This window comes from Limanda limanda, chromosome 13, assembly GCF_963576545.1.
Source record: "Limanda limanda chromosome 13, fLimLim1.1, whole genome shotgun sequence".
Classification (NCBI taxonomy): domain Eukaryota; kingdom Metazoa; phylum Chordata; class Actinopteri; order Pleuronectiformes; family Pleuronectidae; genus Limanda; species Limanda limanda.
The window spans coordinates 25,838,727-25,860,170 of NC_083648.1; the positions used below are offsets into that span (position 1 = coordinate 25,838,727).

The 21,444-nt window shown below is 40.4% G+C and overlaps 1 protein-coding gene and 1 long non-coding RNA gene across 2 annotated transcripts in view; one reads left to right on the forward strand and one right to left on the reverse strand.

Annotated features, from left to right (window-relative positions):
• Positions 1-21,444, reverse strand: part of dlgap1a (discs, large (Drosophila) homolog-associated protein 1a) — an 85,125-nt gene that overhangs the window by 55,547 nt on the left and 8,134 nt on the right. Inside the window, exons 3-4 of the mRNA XM_061083694.1 lie at positions 18,496-18,710; positions 8,850-9,045 (exon numbers count right to left, since the gene is read on the reverse strand). Of these exons, the coding sequence (XP_060939677.1) occupies positions 8,850-9,045; positions 18,496-18,710 (411 nt within the window). The remainder of the gene's footprint in view (positions 1-8,849; positions 9,046-18,495; positions 18,711-21,444) is intronic.
• LOC133017883 (uncharacterized) lies at positions 1,508-2,156 on the forward strand. The gene is made up of 3 exons (XR_009682789.1): positions 1,508-1,590; positions 1,701-1,794; positions 1,886-2,156. It is a non-coding gene; the product is annotated as an uncharacterized LOC133017883 (long non-coding RNA).

The window sequence follows — 21,444 nt, forward strand, 5'->3', positions numbered from 1 at the left end:
TCAACACAGTGTTTTACTGAACATAAGTCAAAACCAAACATAAACATAAACCTAGTCCGTTACACGATTAGGCAGCAGCTATTTGGTTTTATTTATTTAAAAATAGGGTACTTCTTATTTCATACATTTTCCACAAATATGAGGAGGACTCAAATAGCCCTACAAAGTTCTGTGTTTAATTTATTTCAAAGTTGGCCGACACTTGCCTGTGTATTTTGTTTGTTTGTTATTTTGTTGCTTGTCTGTTTGAGTAGCTGGCTGAAAGCAAAGAAGTAGTAGGCTTACCTTTTATTGGTCAACAAACTGTTACGGTTCATTTTTTCTGAAATAAGAGGCCTGACTGCTATGTTCACAGCAAACTTTAATTTTTTTTAATATTGAGTAGGGCTGCCACTAACGACTATTTTATCGATTAGTCGATTAATCTAAACGATTAATTTCCCTCCAAAAAAATCAAATTGACCATTTCAATTCAGTTAATTTTATTTTGATAACAACAAACTGTATGTCACCATATAATGCAGCACAAAACAAAATGTAAACAAAGGCTCAAATATTAAAGTGCAAAACTGTAGGTTTAAACTAGCAACTCCAACGTGATAAAAATAAATAAAAAAGAGGACTTATAAGTTAACACTGCATGAAAAGAAGCGTTTGTGTCAATCTGTGTCGCAGGAAAGTGTTGGCACATCCTTCGGTTAACGACTTTCACACGTATCTGCAGGCAGCTAAGGAAACGCTCAGGGTTCCTGCAGTTGTCAAGCCTGTGAGCTGTTGAGAGGTGACCCCCCTGCTCCAACACCTAGAGGACGCTTTCACATGCAAATGACAATGCTCTGAGCTTAACAAATGCAAATCAGTTTCCCTGAGAGCAGATAACACCTTTGTGTAAGAGGCACAAAACAAACTATCTGGCTGAGTAAACCAGGCTTAAAATAGATATGAAACCTGAAATTTTAAATTGTTCTTAAGTAAGTAAGTGTGCTATAATGAATTATATTGTATACCACGAACAAAGGTCAATGCAGTCAAAAGAAATATCGTATACGCAGTGCAGCAGCGTCGAGTCTTCCGCACACACGAAGCGGCTCATGTTTAGCATGGTCGGAATGAGTGACTCTGTCTTCGGGGTAAATAACTTGCTGAAGTCGACGCGACGCTGTTCCCTGGAGGAGAAGATGAGTGCGTGGGAAGCAGAGCCACGGGCCCGGTGTGGACGAGTCGAGGCGGAGAAGAAGGATGCACAGTCCCTGAGTTAAGGTGAAAGCTAAGCTAGGAGCCGCCATGCTAACTACGAAGCTAACTGGTACATCTGAAAGCATGTCCGCCACTTTGGGATAGCGAGAAAGTTGCTAAAATACGAATACAGCATCGAGTGCTGGAGCAGATCTAGTGCATGTGTAAATATGTATGAATTACTTAGATGTAACAGTTTGTTCTCGTTAAGTTTTTTCATCAACGTGACTTTTCTGTATGTTTTCACAGCCTCAGCCCCCCCCCCCCACCCACACACACACACACAAACAAAGAGGCGTTAGGCTGAGACGCTGAAAGTCCGGATTTAAAGTGCAGAAAATTAAGCCATTGAATGTAAGTAACTGTTTATGAATTGTTTTGGTGTTTTTTTGCTGTGGATCTTCCAACGGTGATGCAGCGCGGCTATTTCCGTTTATTAATAATAAACTCATGTTGTTTTCCAGCTGCCTGTCCATGACGTACAAAGACACACTATGAGCCAGTATGATCCGACCAGACCTTACATCAGCATTGAGGAGTTGTCGGAGAAGAAAGAGGGTAAGGTTATATTCATTAAATAATTTTCCAGTTACATGTAAAGGTGTATGTTGTCATTGAACTGTGCTAATTTTACTGAATGTGTTTACAGCTGATTGAAGCGGGACAGATGACATGGATCCATCCTTCCACAGCCAGGAGCGCACCGACCTGTGTCCCACACTTCATATAAGACTGGAAGCTACACTGATCTCACAGCTACACACCACAGACGTCTACACACTGGAGAAGATTCAGACAGAGTCCCACAAAGAAGTCATGACCCAGAGGCTGCAGAGAAACATTTCAAGCCTCACCTGAGTTTTTGTACAATATATTTGCTGTATGTAAATAAAGCTTTGACTCCACATATACCTTGTTCACATTTGTTCCCTGTACAATATGTTCACCTATAACATCAAGCATCACATGAATGTTTAGTTTTTATTAACTGCAGTGCTTTTGGTAAAGGCTTACTAATAAATAATAATAAATAATATATACATTTTTATTATTAATATTGTGTGGGAGGGGCTTACCCCACGTGCGGAATGCTGTGACCCCACTTGTGCACTGCAATGACCCATAAGGTGACCAATAGCAACACTTCTACCAACCGATCACGAGTGACATTAGTTTCAGGGGTCTGTGGTATCCTCCAATGGTGAGTAGAGAGAGGTTCTAGCCAGCGGCTGGACTCCGATTCATATGCTAATTAGATCACACGTCGCGATCGGTCCGCGCGGCGGAGCGAGCCCCCCCGCGGCTCTCTCCTTTGTTCTCCATATCCCCCATAAGGTCCGCAAACGCCGATAGACCCAGCTTATTGTCACTGGCGAACGCCGAGGTAACATCATGGAAACAGTAGGTTACAGCAGGGGATTAGGCCTGTCCGAAGAGGTTTACTGTGACAATAATACTGCTTTTCGTCCAGTGTAAGTCAGCAGTGAAACTCAAAAAGATATCAAAGTATCTATTTAACCCCTTATCAAAATAAAAAAGTTAGGTGTGCATATTAAACAAAGTGCAAATATGTTTAGAGCATAAGAAACAATGGTGTCCAGCTCAAAATCCGACTCAACACCCCCCCCCCCCGCGGGTGCCTTCTAGCAGCCCTACCACCAGGCTTAGCAAGTTTTCTGGGGGAAACCCTGGTTGTGGGTTTTTTATGAAAGGTTTCCAGAAATATGTAGACACCATTTTATGAAAGTCAAGTTGTTCAGATAGATTGTTGCTAAATAATAGCCATAATAAATGGATAGCATTCTCAAAGGTAAAATATGATTTATATCTGAACCGCACTCCTGATTTTTTAAATATCAGAGCTGTAATATGTAACTTGATCTTCAGACAGGACTGCCGCCTCTCATGTGTGAGGTGGGAGTGATATTTGTATTTTATGTCATTCATGTTTCAGAAGACCTGTAGGGTCTGAGCTGGGGGTGGCTTCTGGAGCTGCAGACTCGAATGTTTGTTCAAAAGCCACAAATATTTATTTTACAGTACAATTAAATTATAGTTGTAGCGTAATCTAGAATATTTTCAGTAGTTTACCCAGTTACAGATGTTCCTTGGATGCATTGCTTTTTAGAAAAAAATTACCAGAAAATGTAAATGCACTCATTATCCTAGCTGCTAAATTTAGCTGATTAGGATGAATCGTGCATTTTAGTTCATTTCAGGAATTCAGTGAGCAAATCTAGTTAGGACGTTGTGATGTGATGCTGTCAGAAAGTTAGGGTTTGGTTGTGTAGCTGTTGACAATACAGCACTGTTCACACACACTTTAACGTGTAGTCAGATACACATAGCGTAAACACACAAACATAACACATAGTTCTTCTCCTGCTTTTCAACCTCAGAATGTTTCATACTCCTTAAAAAGGGAGTCTGGCATAGCGGACAGACAACAGGTTTTCAAACCTCTGGCTTCATGAATCACTTCATTATATTAGTTCTGAGACTCCCTCACACACACACAGCGGACAGATTAGACTAGAGGTTTTCATGCCTTTCTCACAGTTTTCAATGACCTCACTTCACTTCACACACACATAAAATAAGCGCACACGCGAGGCAATATGCTCATGAACTTTAGTAACCGCAACACGGCTTGCACGTCATCACGCAACGCCAGGAGGAGGACCAAACGACGCCAGGAGGACGACCCGACGAGATCCGACCAATCCCAATCGAAGAAGGACCTCTATCATGCCCAGTATCAATATATAAGCTTTCTGCGTACTCTGCCTCACCGCCATTTTTTCCTGTACAGGATCAGTGGACCATGCATGATCATTTGCTAGACACCGCAGTTTCCTGACCTGTGACCTCTGAATAAACCTGCTTAATTTTAACTTGAGAACGACGCCTCCTGCCTTTGATTTCCACCCGCAACATAGCCCAACTAAAAAATTGACCTAATAAGCAAGTTATTAACAGTTAAATAAATATGCATTCTGGTTTGAAAGAACTGTTTGAGTAAATAAAGTTTAAAATGTAGATGACAAATCATGATTTAAAAAATTATGTTGTAATAAGTTTGAAAAGCTCCATACGTAACAAATAATGTTTTTAGTTTGTAAAAGTTAATTGTGGTGAAAGAAAGTAGTGGCTGTGTAAAACAGCAACCCTGGTCTTTGATTGGTGAAGGTGTGGGGTGTGTAGGGTTGGACATTTTTTTAATTGTATTGATTCCGATTCGGCTTATGGATAACCCAATTTCGATTCCAAAATGGTATAAAAAAAAAAGGAGCTCAAATATTTATATAACAAAAATAGCTTTATTGGACTGGACTGATGCACGGTAGCTGTCAATGTATTTAACCAAACTGTGTAAATTAGTAGTTACTGAGATAGAGGCAATGTTGAAACTTTTTGCCTTGAAAATACTGCTGTTTAAATAAACCAAACAACACATAGTCGAATTTGTAGATAATTAGTAGAAGAAAATTTTCAAATTCTTCCTGTAAGCTAAAGTTACATCATTAATTTTCAACTTTAAGATCTGTGATGAATATTAATCTCTCACTTTTTTCCATAACAACACAGTGGAAATCAGTTGCAGTTGAACGGTTTGTGGATTATAACATTTTTGCGTCTTATTTATAGGACACCTACTTATATAATTCATTTTATATAATTCACCCAACATTTAAAGGATGGAAGGATGCAACGTGGTCTCATGGAACGGTTTGTAAGATATCTTACGAAAAGTTATGTACAAATTTTCATAGAGAATCTTACGAAATGCACAGTGCTACAAACGACAAGTGCGCATGCGCAGACCTTTGCAGCGCTCTGATCAAGCAAGATGGCGGAGATTGCTGTATTCTTGGTCAAAAACGCTATATTTTAGCAATGTTTCTTTATAAAAGTGCGTTTTAATGATATTTATGGCGAGATATGTGTGTTTCAGTTTCAATATTTTCATTCAGGGTTCAAAAACAATCCGCTAATATATTTTCTAAACCCTATTTTCACAACCCTAATGTCAACCCGGAATAATGATACAAAGAACTACAAATTGAACAGTGTTCCAGTGTGTGTGTTTTCACTATTATGTGAGATTGCGACCGGGAACCTTGCATGCTTTTTTATGTTCTTTTACCGTTTTACTAATAAAACGGTAAAATCTATTTTTTTCAAGGTTTTGGCCCTACTCAGTGGCGCCCCCATAGGCTTGCATCTGGCTATGGTAGTGGAGTTCAAGACCTTTCCAAAACAGTTCATACCATGTCTGTTGCATATTTAGTTTCCATCCTGTAAGCCATCAAAACTGACTAAGGTGCAAGGTTCGAAGGTCATCCCTGAGAAGCAGGAGCCATCCACAATTTTCCCACGGACATAATGTTACTCCCGAGGTCAAGACCTTTACGATGATGTCTTTGCTTTTGTCTTACGACAAAGTTTACATTTCATCTGGCTCCAAGCACAAGCCCTTTCGGGTATACTTTCTTAGACCCCTTTGAGGTCCAAATCTGTCAAATATGTTTTAAGTGGTATTTAATGGCCAGATATGGTCAAAATATGTTTGTTTGCTTTATACACAATCATATGTTTCCCTTAGGACCAAGTAAAAGACACCTTTGTTCATTAACAACCCAATTTCTCACACCCCAGCCACAGACTGTTTGCCCTCTTCCCCTCTGGCAGGCACTACAGGGTCCTCTGTTCCCGGACCAGCAGCTTCAGGAACAGCTTCTTCCTGCGGCTGTCACCCTGATGAATCACCGTGGTGCAGAGTTCATATGTATTTTTCATATTAGGGTTAGGGTTAGATGAATGTCCGCCATGTTTTTTGTTTTCATGAAGAGAGAGAAGCTCATGGGTCACATGTCCCCAGCCTCCTGACACACGATTACGTGGAATTCATACTAATTCCATTGCATTACTTTTACTAACATTTCCTACGAAATTTGGATGAGACCAGCCTGTCTCGTTAGTGACACTGCCGCTATGCACTCTTTCCCAACATGGAGTTAATGTCACAGACCATACGTAGAGGACGAGGATGGTTTTCACCCTGAGCAGTACTGTGCTCACCTGGACAAAGTGGCAACAGAGTTCAATCAGCGTTTTGGTGAGTTAGATGTCATGGAAGATATTGCTGCATTTGTCTCAAATCCATTTTTGCCCATTGAGTTGAAGTATTCGCTTTGCCATGTGGAGTTGACATAGAGATGTTTGATCAAGGACAGTAACTGTTGGGAACTTGTCAGAAGAGAGAACCTTTCTTCACTGCATGTGTACTAAGAGTGAAGGCCTACTTTGGATCCACTAACCTCTGCAAAATGGTGTTTTCACAAATGCAAATAATCAAATCAAAGTACAATACAAGAGCCAGCTTACTAACAGACACTTCACAGACTGCCTCAGACTGTCTGTCAGTAGCTATGAGCCAAACTACAAAGCAATCACAGACAATATTCAGTCAAAGCCATCACATTGGGTGAGGAAAATGACTGCAACAGTTTTTCCTTCTAAAGGCATTGTGACATTGTAAATAAGATAAGATTGGACATAGAACTGCACTTAGCTTCATATCACTGGGAATTTTGTTATTGTTTTTGTAGTTTTGTTTTGCACATTACAGTTTTAGTTTCCAAAATGCTAATTGTAAAAGTAGTAACTTGCATGAAGCTTCAATATCAGTACCGATACCGATACAAATATCGGATCAGTGCATCCCTAAACAAGAGTAGGGCAAAACTACCATAAAATTCCTGAAAGTGACGTCAACAGGAAGCCTTGAAGCCCAAATTGGCTCGATAGTGTTTTTTACATCACCCGCAGGGGAGATGGTGATATATTTTGATTGAATTTCATTCATAACTATAAGGGCAGATTTCATTCGAGCAGAGGATTGATACTTCAGCGGATCCAGGAATGTAGTTTTGTCTGCCCTTGAGTAGATATCTGCAGATACAGGAAGCAGTTCCTGGTACAGCTAGCACTTCTTTGTCGAAGAAGCAGCTTTGGGAGGAGTGCTGTTGGTAACGCTGTTTCCAGCGTTTGAATTGAAATGTTTTAAAAATACGTTTTTAAAACATTTCAGAGTCAGGAAGTAATTGAAGACTTCCTTGTGGTCAAGGCCTGCACGGGTGGTATAGGCAGACTTCTTTCGAGAGATAAGCGATCCAAGGAGCCAGGAGGCAAGATACTGATCACATGAGCAACAATGCTGAGACGCTGAAGCAACTGGCAGCAAAACTGATGCAGCAGTGGGGGCAAGTAAAAGTATGGGGAATTTCTGCAACTGAAATAGACCACCAAATTGGGTGGGTGTGTACTATAGATTATTGTGGAATGTGAGGTAGGTCACATGATTGGAGCCGCGCAGTTCGCGTTGGCTGCCTGAATTAGCTCGCAAGCATCGCTCCATTTAAAATTCAAAAAGGAATAAAATGCTAAACATGTGTCATCTTTCCTGGAGTTATTCATGTTTTTTCTTTTTGTTATTAAAATCTTAAATCAATGTTGTGCCACTCAAAGACAAATATCAATGTGTGCCTAGTGAAGATAAAAAAGTTCTATAATTCAGATGCATTGTTTCATTTCTTCAACATGCTTAATAATAACAGCAGCACACTCTAGTTTTTAGCAAAGGTAATTCATACTCAATGAAAAAGTATATGAAATTATTTTCAGCAGTGAATAAATCCAGATTTTGTGCTGTTGTAAGTATTTGGGAAGGTAAGACTATTTATCCTGATAGGGAGATCACATGATTTTGTTTACAGCACATCGCCCCCTGCATCAGCTCTTATAACTTCAAGCTCTCTTGACATCTTTCAATTCGATTAAATTCAATTCAATTATATTTGTGTCGCACCAAACAATAATATACAATATTTTCTCAAGGCACTTTATCATCTTCAATGTGTATTGGATCCTTTTTGTTCATCCTAGATTTTGTTTAATTTTTATGTAGTTATTTATTAGATCTGTCGCATGTTCATCACGTGACAGATCCCCCCCCCCCCCCTTATATTTCATGTTTCATAGGACAACAAATAACTGATGACTTTCTTTCTGTCTGATAAGTCTTCAAAGTAATGGTTCTCTCTATCAGACGGGAATATATTTATTTTTCATCCTTTTCACCCATCTAGTCATTTTTTAACACAGGATTGACACTTGCCACCTTACATGTAAGACTGTAACAGGATTGGTTGCAGTTGATGTACACACTTGATGTTATCTCTCTATTTATATGATAAATCCTCCTGCCCTCTGATGTATCTCATATTTTTACTGCCCCCGAATTTATGTTTTCAATCCTCTTTGTTGCTTTGTTTCCTTTTTTTGTTTGTATGTCAGTAAGACAGTGCGACAGTAACAGATTTCCACAAAACAAATGTGGAAGGATAGGACAAAGGCCAAGAAAGAACCTAATCACATTATTTTTGCTGTGTAAACGCAAATGTGTCCTCATACTTATTTTAAGGTTACAATACAGTGGACCCATCTGCAAAGTGTGACTGGGTACAAACATCATATGACAGCAGAGTGCATGAGAAATGATTTGTGGGGGTTTTACTGTAAATATAAAGTCAGCAGTTTTGGCAACCAACCTGACTGATGGTGCTCATGGCCCTCATGTAGCTTTCATTGCGAGAACGGTATTGGGGTGAGGACAGCAGCGATTTAGGGTCGAGGAGGGTTTTGGGGTCCAGGGTATCCAGGCTTCTATTGATTGAAACCTCACTCACCGCACGCAGGTAACTGTGGCTCCTGATCTGCAGCTTGGGAGAATGTTCCGATGAAATCCTGACAGAAAGAGAACAAAGATGTAGAATTAAATAAACAGTTAACTCTGAACTTACTTTAATCCTCTATGTCATGTTCACTATCCACGTCACATGAAAAACCACAGTGATTAAGTAGCTGAAGTTATTCAACATGCACATTTATCAATGCAGCATTATTGGAAAGTGGCAGAGTCTCAGCTGTGACAAATCTGGGTCATACTGATCAAAAAGGTAAGCAGTGGCAAAGAAGGTGGAATTAAGGGGATTAAACTGGATCACCTCAGGCTTCACTGAATTTAAGAAAATCGTGGGCCATCCAGGATTAACTTTTAGAGAGGCAGGATGTGAGATTTGTTCAACTGGTGAACACTGGTGCAAAGGGATAGCCCTATTATCTTCTCACCACTATGCTCATGGTAGGGGGTGTTTGAGTTGACATAACACTTAAAGATTTTCAGGCGTTAAGAGCATTGCAGCCAAATCTAATACAATTGAAGTAAATGGTGACCAATTTTTCAATAACAGAAATACAACAAATGCCTCCATACTGCTCCTGTGGTGTCAGCCAAGTGTCCTTAAGCCCCAAAATTCTGATTCTACTTTACACCATGGCGTAAATGATGTTGTTTCAAGTGGAACAATGCACCTACCCCTCCATCGGCATAGTGGTGAGTGGATAATGAGTGAATTTTAAATTTTGGGAAAACTATCCCTTATTTTTATCCACTGCTTTGATGAGTTCTGAGAAGGCTACAACCTCCGGTGTTCGGATTTTGACCCAGGTGTCACAAAAATATGAATCAATGGCTGTAGGCGGTTCCTGCAATGGAGGTCAGGTATCTGCTTTCAACTTCTTCCATGTAGGGGTTAGCCACTATAGGAGTTAGGGATGAGCGAGTACAGCATTATCTGTATCTGTATCTGAATCTGTTAACCATATGAATTATCCGTATCCGTACTTGGAGTGGGCGGGGCCTTATCCGGAAGTGGGTGTGATTTAACCCGGAAGTGGGCTGGTTCAACATAACTTTCTTTTTTAACTTTGAAATTTTTTTATGATTTTTTTATTTTTATTTTTTTTAAATTTATTTCCACACCAGGTGTGCGTGTGTGTGTGTGTGTGAGTGAGATGCGAGGGACGTTCACTGTCTCCCGGAGAAATGAACACTCTGTGTTTTTAGTATAGAAAGACGTGAATTATATTTGTTCACAAGTCATACAGACTGGTTTTGTTATTCTAACTTTACATTAACACTTAAAGTTTAGTGCAGTGTAATTGTTTGCCGTGATAATTAAATGCCAGTGTGATAATAGATGACAATTTCAAACCATACAAACTGTCATGTTGTACTGTATTTAATAGAGGTTTACTTTACTGTAAAGTAAGTGTAAATGTAAAGTGAAAATAACAAAACCAGTCATTATGACTTGTGAACAAATATAATTCACGTCTTTCTATACTAAAAACACAGAGTGTTCATTTCTCCGGGAGACAGTGAACGTCCCTCGCATCTCCAGCGCTCCTCTACTGAGCCATTGCAGGTCTCGTGAAAATTTTTCCAAAGACTCGTACCCGAAGACCCAGTCGGGAAATGAACGAATCATTTCTGCTTCCTTGACTGAGCCAATGGAACAGTCCCGATGCGCAGTGAACCTGAGTGACTGAGAGCTGTTCTGTGAGTGAGAGAGCAGAGCCGTGTGTGATGGGAGGAGCGCTGTGACGCTGTGTGAGGATTTTCATTCAGTCCGAGCACAGATAATGACTCCGATTACTTGTATTATACTCGTAATCGGCAAAAGTGCTTTATCCGTACCGGATACTCGTTTCAGCCGAGTATCCGGCTCATCTCTAATAGGAGTCAGTTGTGAATCCACGGCAAATTCCTGTTTCCGCCTGTGGCAACCTTCATTGCATTTAATGTAGATTGTAATCAGGCAGAGGTCATGCAGAGCACATGTTTAATAATATTATTATCATTATTACTACCTGGTATCATTGATAACATCGTTACTTTTTTGGGGTTATATCACTGTTATTATTTTTATGATAACAACCAGTCTGACAGAGCTTACATATGATGGTGACACAACTGTTTCCTGCCTTTCACATATGAACAATGCAGCAGAAGATTCTCTGCTCAAACGCGTTCACATCAACACACAGATCTCTGCAGCATTCAGAAGGAGGCCACAGCGTATAAATTCCGCTGTAGACATCAGTAGTTTTTGTTTGCAGCACATAGCCGTTGGCCCTCATCACCAAAGGTCTCTTGACATCTGCTGCAGGGTCTTCTATATGTATGGCACCACTTATTCATCCTTGGATCTGTTGTTTGTTAGACATTTTCATCAATACTAGCAGATGCAGTAAATACTAGGAGGCTAGGTAGAAATTTCTTCTTAAAACCAACTTACACCGTTTTTATGAAGATTCTGAGATTCAACAGTGTTTTGTAGGAACAGAAGCTATGTACTCTGAAGAGCACTCTATACGCACATTTGACAACTGAAATGATTCTGTAAAATAATCAGTTATTGTGTTTTCAACTTTGAATTTGTATAATTTGTAAAATGTTAAAATGTTTAATAATATTTTATTATTTTATACTTAGAAAATACTGACAAGCTTCAATGCATATAATTTTTTTTTTAAATGCATGGGAATATAACAGAGAATATTTAGTTACAAAAATAGTCTCCCATTGTTACACACTAGTGTTTGTATGTTAAATGTGTCACCAAAGTATAACAGCTTTTAGTAAAAATGTTCCATCAAAGTGTAGCTAGTAAAAAAAGAAAGAAAACGGAGTTTATTTAATTTCTGAGACGAGAGATGGCTCAGGAGATGCAACCGCACAACACTGTGCGCACCACACCCAGGTCTATGGATGCACTGCACACCAAGCGGGACCTTCACCAGATAATAAATAAAAAATAAATAAAAGATTGAAAACATTTTGTCTGAGCCCATCCCGATGTCCAGTTCTGATGGGTCCTGTCAGGCTAGATTATCCACAGATTCTCAGCTGAGGGTTTACTTGCAGTGCTCTGTTTCCAATGATGTGCAGATCCAGGTCAGATAACTCTGTGCACCTCATTTTTCTTTTACCTTCCCTCTCTTCAGGGTTTGACAGTATTTATTTTGACTTCAAATCTGAGATCAAACTATTATGCGATTTTTTCCCGATACATTTTTCACTGAAAGTGTAACCGTTTCTTGTGTATTGTTTTTTGTGGTATTTTATGTCCACTGCTGACACATCAAAAGGCTAAATTAAAATATTTTAAAAAATGTTATGTTTAAGCCTGCTGTGGCGACTTCTTCAGATTTTTGTTCAGTGATTCCTGGCTTTGAAGAATTTCTTTGTGCGGGTCCCACTGGAGGCTGAAGCGCCGCGCTGCGCCAAGGCTGCCTAGCGCCGTGCAGCGATAGTTTCAGCTTCGAGTCTATTTGTTGCGTATCGCACCAGGAAACACACTGAACATTTTTTAAACGATATTGATGACATATTTTATATGATATAAATGATAAAATGTGCATCCCATAGTTTGTAATCCCTTCTGTTGTCCTTTAGTTTTAATTTTACCAATCTTACCAATCACATTATTAAATGTTCCCCTCTGCCCATCCATACAGACACACAAGCAGTCCTGAAGATAAAAAGAGAGGGGGGGGGGGTTGTTTAGGTACTCTCCCCATAGGCTTGAGTGGAGAATACGTAATTTACCCTTGACACCCGACATTGTTGCAGTTAATGTTGGAGCAACAAATGACTATATGCGTTAATACTACTGGGTCAACGGGTGATATTATTAGCGCTGCCCGTCGCTTCAGCGTCCGGTGTAAACAACAAAGCGCCGGCGCGCTACAGATTAGCGCCCAGCGTAAACCCGGCGTAAGGAAAAACTACTAAAAAGCCCTTTAACAGGGTAAAAACAATGTAGACACCTCAGAGAGAGCCACACGTGAGGGATCCCTCTACCAGGACAGACAGAAGAGCAAAAGATGCCATATGTAATGGGTAGAGATGAGCCGGATACTCGGCTGAAACGAGTATCCGGTACGGATAAAGCACTTTTGCCGATTACGAGTATAAGACGAGTAATCGGAGTCATTATCTGTGCTCGGACTGAATGAAAATCCTCACACAGCGTCACAGCGCTCCTCCCCGTCACACACGGCTCTGCTCACTCACTCACAGAAAAGCTCTCTGTCTCTCAGTCACTCAGGTTCACTGCGCATCGGGACTGTGTGTGTGTGGGTGTGTGTGTGTGTGTGTGTGTCATTGTCATTTATTATCACACTGGCATTTAATTATCACGGCAAACAATTACACTGCGCTAAACTTTAAGTGTTAATGTAAAGTGAAAATAACAAAACCAGTCTGTATGACTTGTGAACGAATATAATTCACGTCTTTATATACTAAAAACACAGAGTGTTCATTTCTCCGGGAGACAGTGAACGTCCCTCACATCTCACTCACACACACGCACACACACACCCCAAACACACACACACCTGGTGTGGAAATAAATTAAAAAAAAATAAAAATAAAAAAATCATAAAAAAATTAAAAGTTAAAAAAGAAAGTTATGTTGAACCAGCCCACTTCCGGGTTAAATCACACCCACTTCCGGGTTAAGCCCCGCCCACTCTGAGTACGGATATGGATAATTCATATGGTTAGCAGATACAGATAATGCTGTACTCGCTCATCCCTAGTAATGGGGAACATCAGAGAGATAAGAGTATTTTCAGCATTCATTAGAATAAACACTTTATAGCATAATGGAAGGTAAAATAATGAATGGATTATTGTCAGTAATGGTCGAGTATCTGAAGAGAAATACTATATATCAAACAGTCTTGTTGTTATCATAATCCATGGTCAGCAGCCACCACGATCGGATGCCACTTTAGTCCGTAGTCATTGTCCACTGCCGCTATCAGGATCCACCATCAGCTGCCACCTCAATCGTGGTCCACCAACATTATTATCACAGTCAGCCAGCATGATACAGAATCCGCCATACAAGATCCACCAATACAATCACCATCTCTGATACGTGATCACTGGCTCTCAAACCATTTTCTGTAATGCCATTCAAGTTCGTTGAACACGTTCATTTTTATGAGAACGATGAACTGAACGCAACGTAATGACAAATAATGAATTTGAACGGTGAACACGTTCATATTGTAGCGTCCTTGCTTATAGACAACAGGAAACTTCTCTCTTTATGTGTAACTTTATTAAAGTCCAACAAACACGACACACTTTTTGTTCGTAACTCCGACACTTCTAACATCCACCACTGCACTTCTTCACTGCACTTCCTCATTCACCCTTGACCCTCCAACTCATCAGCCAATGAGAGCCGACCATCCCACACAACCCCACAGCCATTGGTCTAGAACTGGCACGTGCCCCACCCCGACCTGTCCCGACCTCAGGAAATCTCAATACTTATTTAACATGATGAAGTTAGCTGAACATAAGTCATAACAAACACAGAGCAGTCAAAGAGAACATAAACCAAACTACCAGTCCGTTACAACATTATCTGAGGTCTAACTAAAACGTTACTGAATGTTTTACTTCTCCTGAGGAGAGTCTAAATCGAATGCTTGCACCATGTCGTTGCTCAGTGCCCGTAAAATGTCCGCGATGTAGCCTAACCTAAACCAACTAACTCTACTTCGCACTACGTTACCCATGATTCATCGCACACAAATGTAGACCAAATAAGCAACGTATTCCAAGTGTTTTCATCTCTGGCCAGTGTCTCGGCTCCGAACCGTATTTGGGAGCTCAGCTCACGGGTTATTTTGGCTCGCTTTCTGAGACGTTTCTTTACTTGGAATGCAGCCACTTTATTTCTCGGATATACAGCAGGAGCAACACTCTCATCACCTCTAGGTGGTCCGTCACTTCTCATCATACACACACTTTTAACGTATTTTCCCACAATACCCAGGTGCGCTACGTCACACACTACAAACATCCTTAAAGGGGCAGGCCACACCTGCAACACAATACAACAGCTCTCGGTCTCATAAAAATGGCAAGTGAAAGCAGAGATGCAGACTCAGTGACTACAACCGATGCACCTTATTATTATCTGAGGGATCTTTACACACTACTATAAATATTTCGACAGTAAAGGCAAGTGGTAGTGATGGATAGTTAAGTTAAGTCTTTCATTCTCCCTTTCCACCTTAAAACTATGAAATGAACTGAACTATGAACTAGTTCAGAATTTTAATGGTGGCATGAGAGGTGTGAACTTGCACAACACTGCGCCTCTCCCTCCACACCGATAATCCTTCAAAATTTTGCAACAGAATTGTCTTACCCCGACTCTGTATTTGTAGACCATTTAATCACAGGACTCTCAGGGTTTCTGGTTGGGGATCCTTTCCTCTCATACATTACAGCTTTCACTGAACATGTAACTGCATTTCAAGTATCACTGTTTTAAAAATATTTACTTTTTTAAGGTTTAGTCATTCCTAAGTTTTTGAGATTTGTGTGTCCACATGGCCCTGTAGCCTCATGCCCTTTTGATGGGCATTTGCGGGGTGTTGACCTATGCTAATAAGGCATTCAAGCGAAAAAATGGAAGAGTCCCATCGAGTTTAGAGACTGTTATTGACAGTTTGTTCTAGGGCTGAACGATTAATTGCATTTGCGATAAAATCGCGATATGATAAAACGCGATTTCCTTATCGCAACGTGCGCGATTATAACATGTGAACGAGAGTAGGGGCTCCACACACTCTGTCTGTTGCATGACGTGTTTTCGAAAGGGTTAAAAATCAAGGTCTGAGGAGTGGGACCATTTCATTAGCTTCAGGAAACTGTTCATACATGCAGTTGTACTGTTTGACTCTGTGGCCTGTGCATTTCTCCGTTTTTTATCCCTAACCCTAACTTTATTTACTTTGATTTTACAAAATATTTTCAAAGTAAAGTAGAGGCAAATTCTATGTTTCAGTTGTGTGAAATGTTGCTGACTTGGGAGCAGTAAGACACCTATAATTTTAAAGAATATTTTACACTAAATGTGTCTAATATTGTGTTGGTCATATTTAAATCATTCATTACGTTTTTTGGGGGAAAAAATTGCATATTAAATCGCAATTAGCTTATTTTCCCAAATCGTTCAGCCCTAGTTTGTTCATATTCTTTGTGAATGCTGAACCGAACAAATCAGTCTACAAATGATGAACATAAACTTGCACAGTGAGATATGAGGCATGTTCACATGAAGCAGCTGCTCAGTGAAACAGTGGAAACAAACAGTGAAAACACAGAGTTGACTCTATGATCCACAGCTTCTCAAAGATCAGAAGGCAACTGACATTTATATTCAACCCGAAACAAGGTCATTTAAACCGTGTTTTAAGCCTAAATATCCGCTAATATCTTACCAACGAATTGCATTCAGGGACCGTCGGAAATGCTAGCGTCCGCTAGCTTAGTCACTTCCTGTGGATCTTTATGAACCTAACATTTGTACAGTGATTTGGGGGAGATTTCAAAATATTGAGATAAATATATCTTGTATCATGATATAGCCTAAAAATATTGTGATATTTTTTTAGGCCATATCGCAAAGCCCTCTGCTAGAGTCACTGTCTACATCTCTACGCCTATACTCTGTAAATGAAACCACGAACTGGCACTATTTCAAATGATATATAAAATGATACATATATTCATTCATTCAGTCCAACCAGACTACGCTCATTCACTTTTCTCTCTCTCTTGCATTGATATGCAGACACACACACACATACACACACACTGATATTCAGCTGACGTCTCTGACCCACTACATTTTAACGTTGATTTGTTTGTAACCACCCTACACATTATAAAGACTGATCACCACATAATGAGCAATACCTCTCGTCAATGTGTACCCACCCCAAACCCCCCAACATTGCTGGCTCACTCACTCTGCTCCTATCAGACACACACCATGTTTTTGGACAAATTTAGACTCAGAATGGGTAAAGAAAACACATTTTGGTCTTCCCCAACACAAATGTTGTGTTTTACACACATAGCTGTGAAGTGAGATCCAATCACAAGTGGTCACAATAATCCTGCCCCCAGCCTTTGATGTAGGTGGCTTTTTCATCTAGACCAACTACCCTTGTGCTAGCCTGGAACCAGTTTTGCTGACCAAGAGCCAGATCTTTGGCTGTTGAAACACAAATAACTAGTTACAACTGGCGCCGCTGGATAGGCAGTGCCGCTGCTAGCCATGTTGGTGCCCTAAGCATAACTCCTTAATGATGCCCCCCCCCGCCCCCCGAGAAAAAAACGTTTGTTTCTGCCAGTTTAACATATTATTAAAACAAAAAAGGAAAATCTACTTTGTAAACATAGTACACAAAAAAACCAAAACATACATACACTCAAGTATTGGGATGTGCAAAATCTTCGTAGAAATTAAATAGTCATCCATAAATACAAACTTAAAAGCAGAAGTATACAAGTTAGCAATCTTCTTCAATAAAGCAAAGATTTAGAAGCAGATAATTCACACAATTTTACTTTACTTTGTAAACACACTATGTAGCTAAAACACACACATTCAAGTATTGAGAAAATCTTCACAGCTTTGCTTTGTTGCGAGTAAACAAGCCAGCTTCTCGTGTTTTTCTCTCCATTTGAGAGTGTTTTGAATTGTAGGCTACTATAAAAACGCCCTGCCATCTAGTCCCCTTGGAAAATTAAAATTTGATGGGATTTTAAATGGACCTCTTCATACTATTTCAACACGATCCGCGTCTAAAACTTGTGGCAGCCAAAGAGCAGGATCAGTTGGAGGGGGCACACAGGTCTCTACATTGTCACCTGCTGATGGACTCTCAATGACAGGACTTGTGCTTTCAGAGCACCATCTTAAAGCAATTAAATATATCTCTTGTTCTGCCTGTTTTGTGATATACATGCCTAAAAGGTGCCTAATATTCATATACTGAAATAATATCGGCATTATAATTGTAAGCTATTTTATTTAATGACGTTATTTTTGAGGGTTGATTTGTATTTCCTGTTCTAAGCGGGTTGTTGGTAGTGACTCTTATTTTGAAAGGGGGTTTTAAAGAAAGTGGGCTCTGTGATGAGTGAAGTTGTAAAATGAACGGAGAATAAACGGGTGTGCTGTCCCGAGCGCATGACCTGCTCTTGTGTCCTTTGTCGGCTGAGGTCGGACCTATGATACAACCAAACGTTCGGCTACATAATTATTATAACTATGATGATTTTTCAGTTGCCTATTCAGGTGCCCCCTCAGGACTTGGTGCCCTACGCACAGCGCGTAGTGTGCGTTATGGGAGCGGCAGCGCTGTGGACAGGGGTATTGGAGGCCTATAAAGTAAGATGCAGAGTAGGAATAAAAATTACAAATACTCAAGCTGATAAGGACAGAAACAATGAAATCTTACTGTAGAGTGGTCATCTCAGTCAGTGATGGCTGTGTGGCCTTCAGGTAGCTGGCCCGGCGGGCCTGGATCTTGGGTGAGGGTTTAGGACTCCCATCAGAGTCTCCGCTGTCATCCTCAGCCATGGCTTTGACGTAGCTGCCACTCCTCATCCTCCGACAGGGGATGTCGTCCTCCTTCCCTAGTGGAGAGAAGCCACTCCACTCATCCTGAGGTACCTGATGACCAGGCAGAGAGGGCAGAGAAACATTGTCAGGAGGCTCCGCTTCACTGCTGTCTGAGGCCCAGCTTCCAAATTGGCTGCCTAAACTGTCCTGATGACACATGTAACTAAAAAGATACATCTAATATAGTTAGCAGTACAATATCAACACAACACAGAGCAAGAATTGACAAGGATAGCAGGCATTCTTTTCTCATTCATACATAGATATTCGTAACCAGCTCCCACTCTGCTGTGGTACAATCAGTTGGGTACTTAGCTTGGCTAATTCATATATCTGCTTTCCAGGAGTCAGCCCAGTTCATCAACACAGAGCTGTCCATACAGCACAGGAGGGTTTGTGTGTGTCATAGGCTATCTTTTGGGGCAAAGACAAATGAAAGGCTTTGTTAAGGTGATTTTCTTATTATTTTTTAGAGATGTTTTGGAAAATTGTAATTGTGTAGACAATATGACTGTTGACAAAAGCCGTGTCCCCAAAATCAGATATATTTTGGGGGCTGATGTAAGTAGATTGTTGTTTTTTGACAGAAGTATGTCCCTGAAAAGAGATACTTTACAAATGTAAATGTTATGACAATAATGTAAAATATACTGCATAGAATATATTATACGTATAGCTTTTTCATGAAGGCCTGTGTTACCACAGCTCTCTGCCACAGTGGCCATATATACCTGGAGGAGAAACCCAGGGATTAAAGCAAAAAAAAATCATCTGACTGAAAAAAAAAATCGGCACTCACTTTGGGTTGTGGCTGCTTACCGCCTCGATATTTGAACTTCACGTGGTCCATTATCACTTACTAGTTTAAAGCTAGGGCATAAAACCAATATTTTTTTGCAAGACTTCACCATTCGTGTTAATGGGCTATAAATGACAAAACGTCTGCACAAGTTGTCAGAGCAAGCATTTATTTCCACAATGCTTTCAAGAACAATTATATGCCAACGCATGGATTTCTTTTTAAAATGCCGCGTCAACTTATCCATTCAAACATGAGAAAGACGCAAGGCATGGTTCACAAACAAAAGGTTAAAAAAATCACAGCTGATTGGTGAAGTTATTGCAAATCATATCAGTGTTACACCCCCCCCCCCTATTTTTTTTTCTCTTCGGATCTGCATCGATCTAATTTTTAAGGCCGATTTATAGTCGTTTTTTACGCACGCACGCACGCACACAGCTTCTACGGACTCGTTTTGGTTTATAGTTCCCCTACAGTGGCGCGTGTTGCAATGCAATTCACCGCCAGACCACTAGCCGGAGTAATGTTTTTTGTTGAAGTCGGCTCTTCTTCGTGTGTGGCATACGTTTATATACATCGCCACGGCGGCTCCTCAGAGCCTTTTTCTGGCGGACAAATCCGCCGGTCAGTGACGGGTTATACTAGTGTTCATAGTTTCGGATCTTTTCTGCCAAGTGCTCTTCTATTTTGGTCTATATTCGTTCTTCTAAATCTTCCGTGGTTTCCGCAGTTTCCGGGTATGAAACCGGAAATGCGACTCCGGAAGGCCGATTTATACTCGGCTTTTTACGCCTTATGCGAGCGGAGTTGACGGAAATCCGTCATAGCGACGGAAAACTTTAATCCATGGAAACCCAGGCAGATCTAATAAAACTATGGTGCCTAATTTAACCCTGTGCCACTAAGCCTTAATGATAAAGAACCACACAACTTTCAAATTCAAATTAAGTTATGTTGAACACATTTGCTGGTGTTGGATATAGTAAAAGATAATCTTGCCTGTCCTTCAAATGCACACAGCTAAAGCAAATATCATTGCCCCTGTCTGACAAAATTGTCAGCAGCACAGTAGGAAGGATACTCCACCATAAGGTATTTCAGTCAAATCAATTATGCTCATTCATGCACGTTCCAGTAAATAAATGATACAATAAGTTGTCTTCAGCTTGAGAAAACTTAACCCTCACAGTCATTTTCTCAGACTGGTGGGTCTCACCAAAGGCTGCTGAACTAAAAGTAGGCTCCATCATGTCAGCATCTGTAGCTTAAATGGTTTGGATGGTATAGGCCTATTCCACTGCAGCTCATTAGTTTCAATTAGCCAAAACTTTTAAGTGTACTTCTCCTAGGTGGATTGATTCCAGCAGCGTATCATACTTGTGAGGAATTCTGAGTTCAGACTGGAGGCCAGAGAGTGTGAGAATTTGAGAGGAAATAACAGACAGCAGGAGAATAGCACTGCTACTCTGGCTAATTTATATATGAATCACTGATCTCTGTCTCTTTCACTCTCTCCCTCTGTCTCTCTCTCTCTCTGTAATATATGTGTGCATGTGTTTGTGTGGGCGTGAGCGTGTGCGTGTATGTGTGTGTGTCTGTGACGTCAAAGAGACACAAATGAGCAGTTTGGCTATAAAAAGAGAATGCGGGGAAAGGACCAGCTGCAGTGGCATCAGCAGCATCTCTCACCCACGCACAGGCCTCATTTCCACTGCAGCTCAAAACTCATTCAACTGTAATGGGTAAGGAACAGTGGAACATTGCTTTCTACAGTGGAATCTGTGCAGATGCTAGGGGGTGGACATTTAATGCATTTCTGGGGGTTTTGAAATAACAATATCTGTCTATGTGACATTGCCAGTGACTCGATGTGTAGTGTCCACAGCATCATCAATGTATTTTATATTATAGCCTGACAAGGAGTTTGTAACATAATCTTCTAAATACCTGTTATTTTGTAAAATAGTGTAGGTCTGAAAGCAG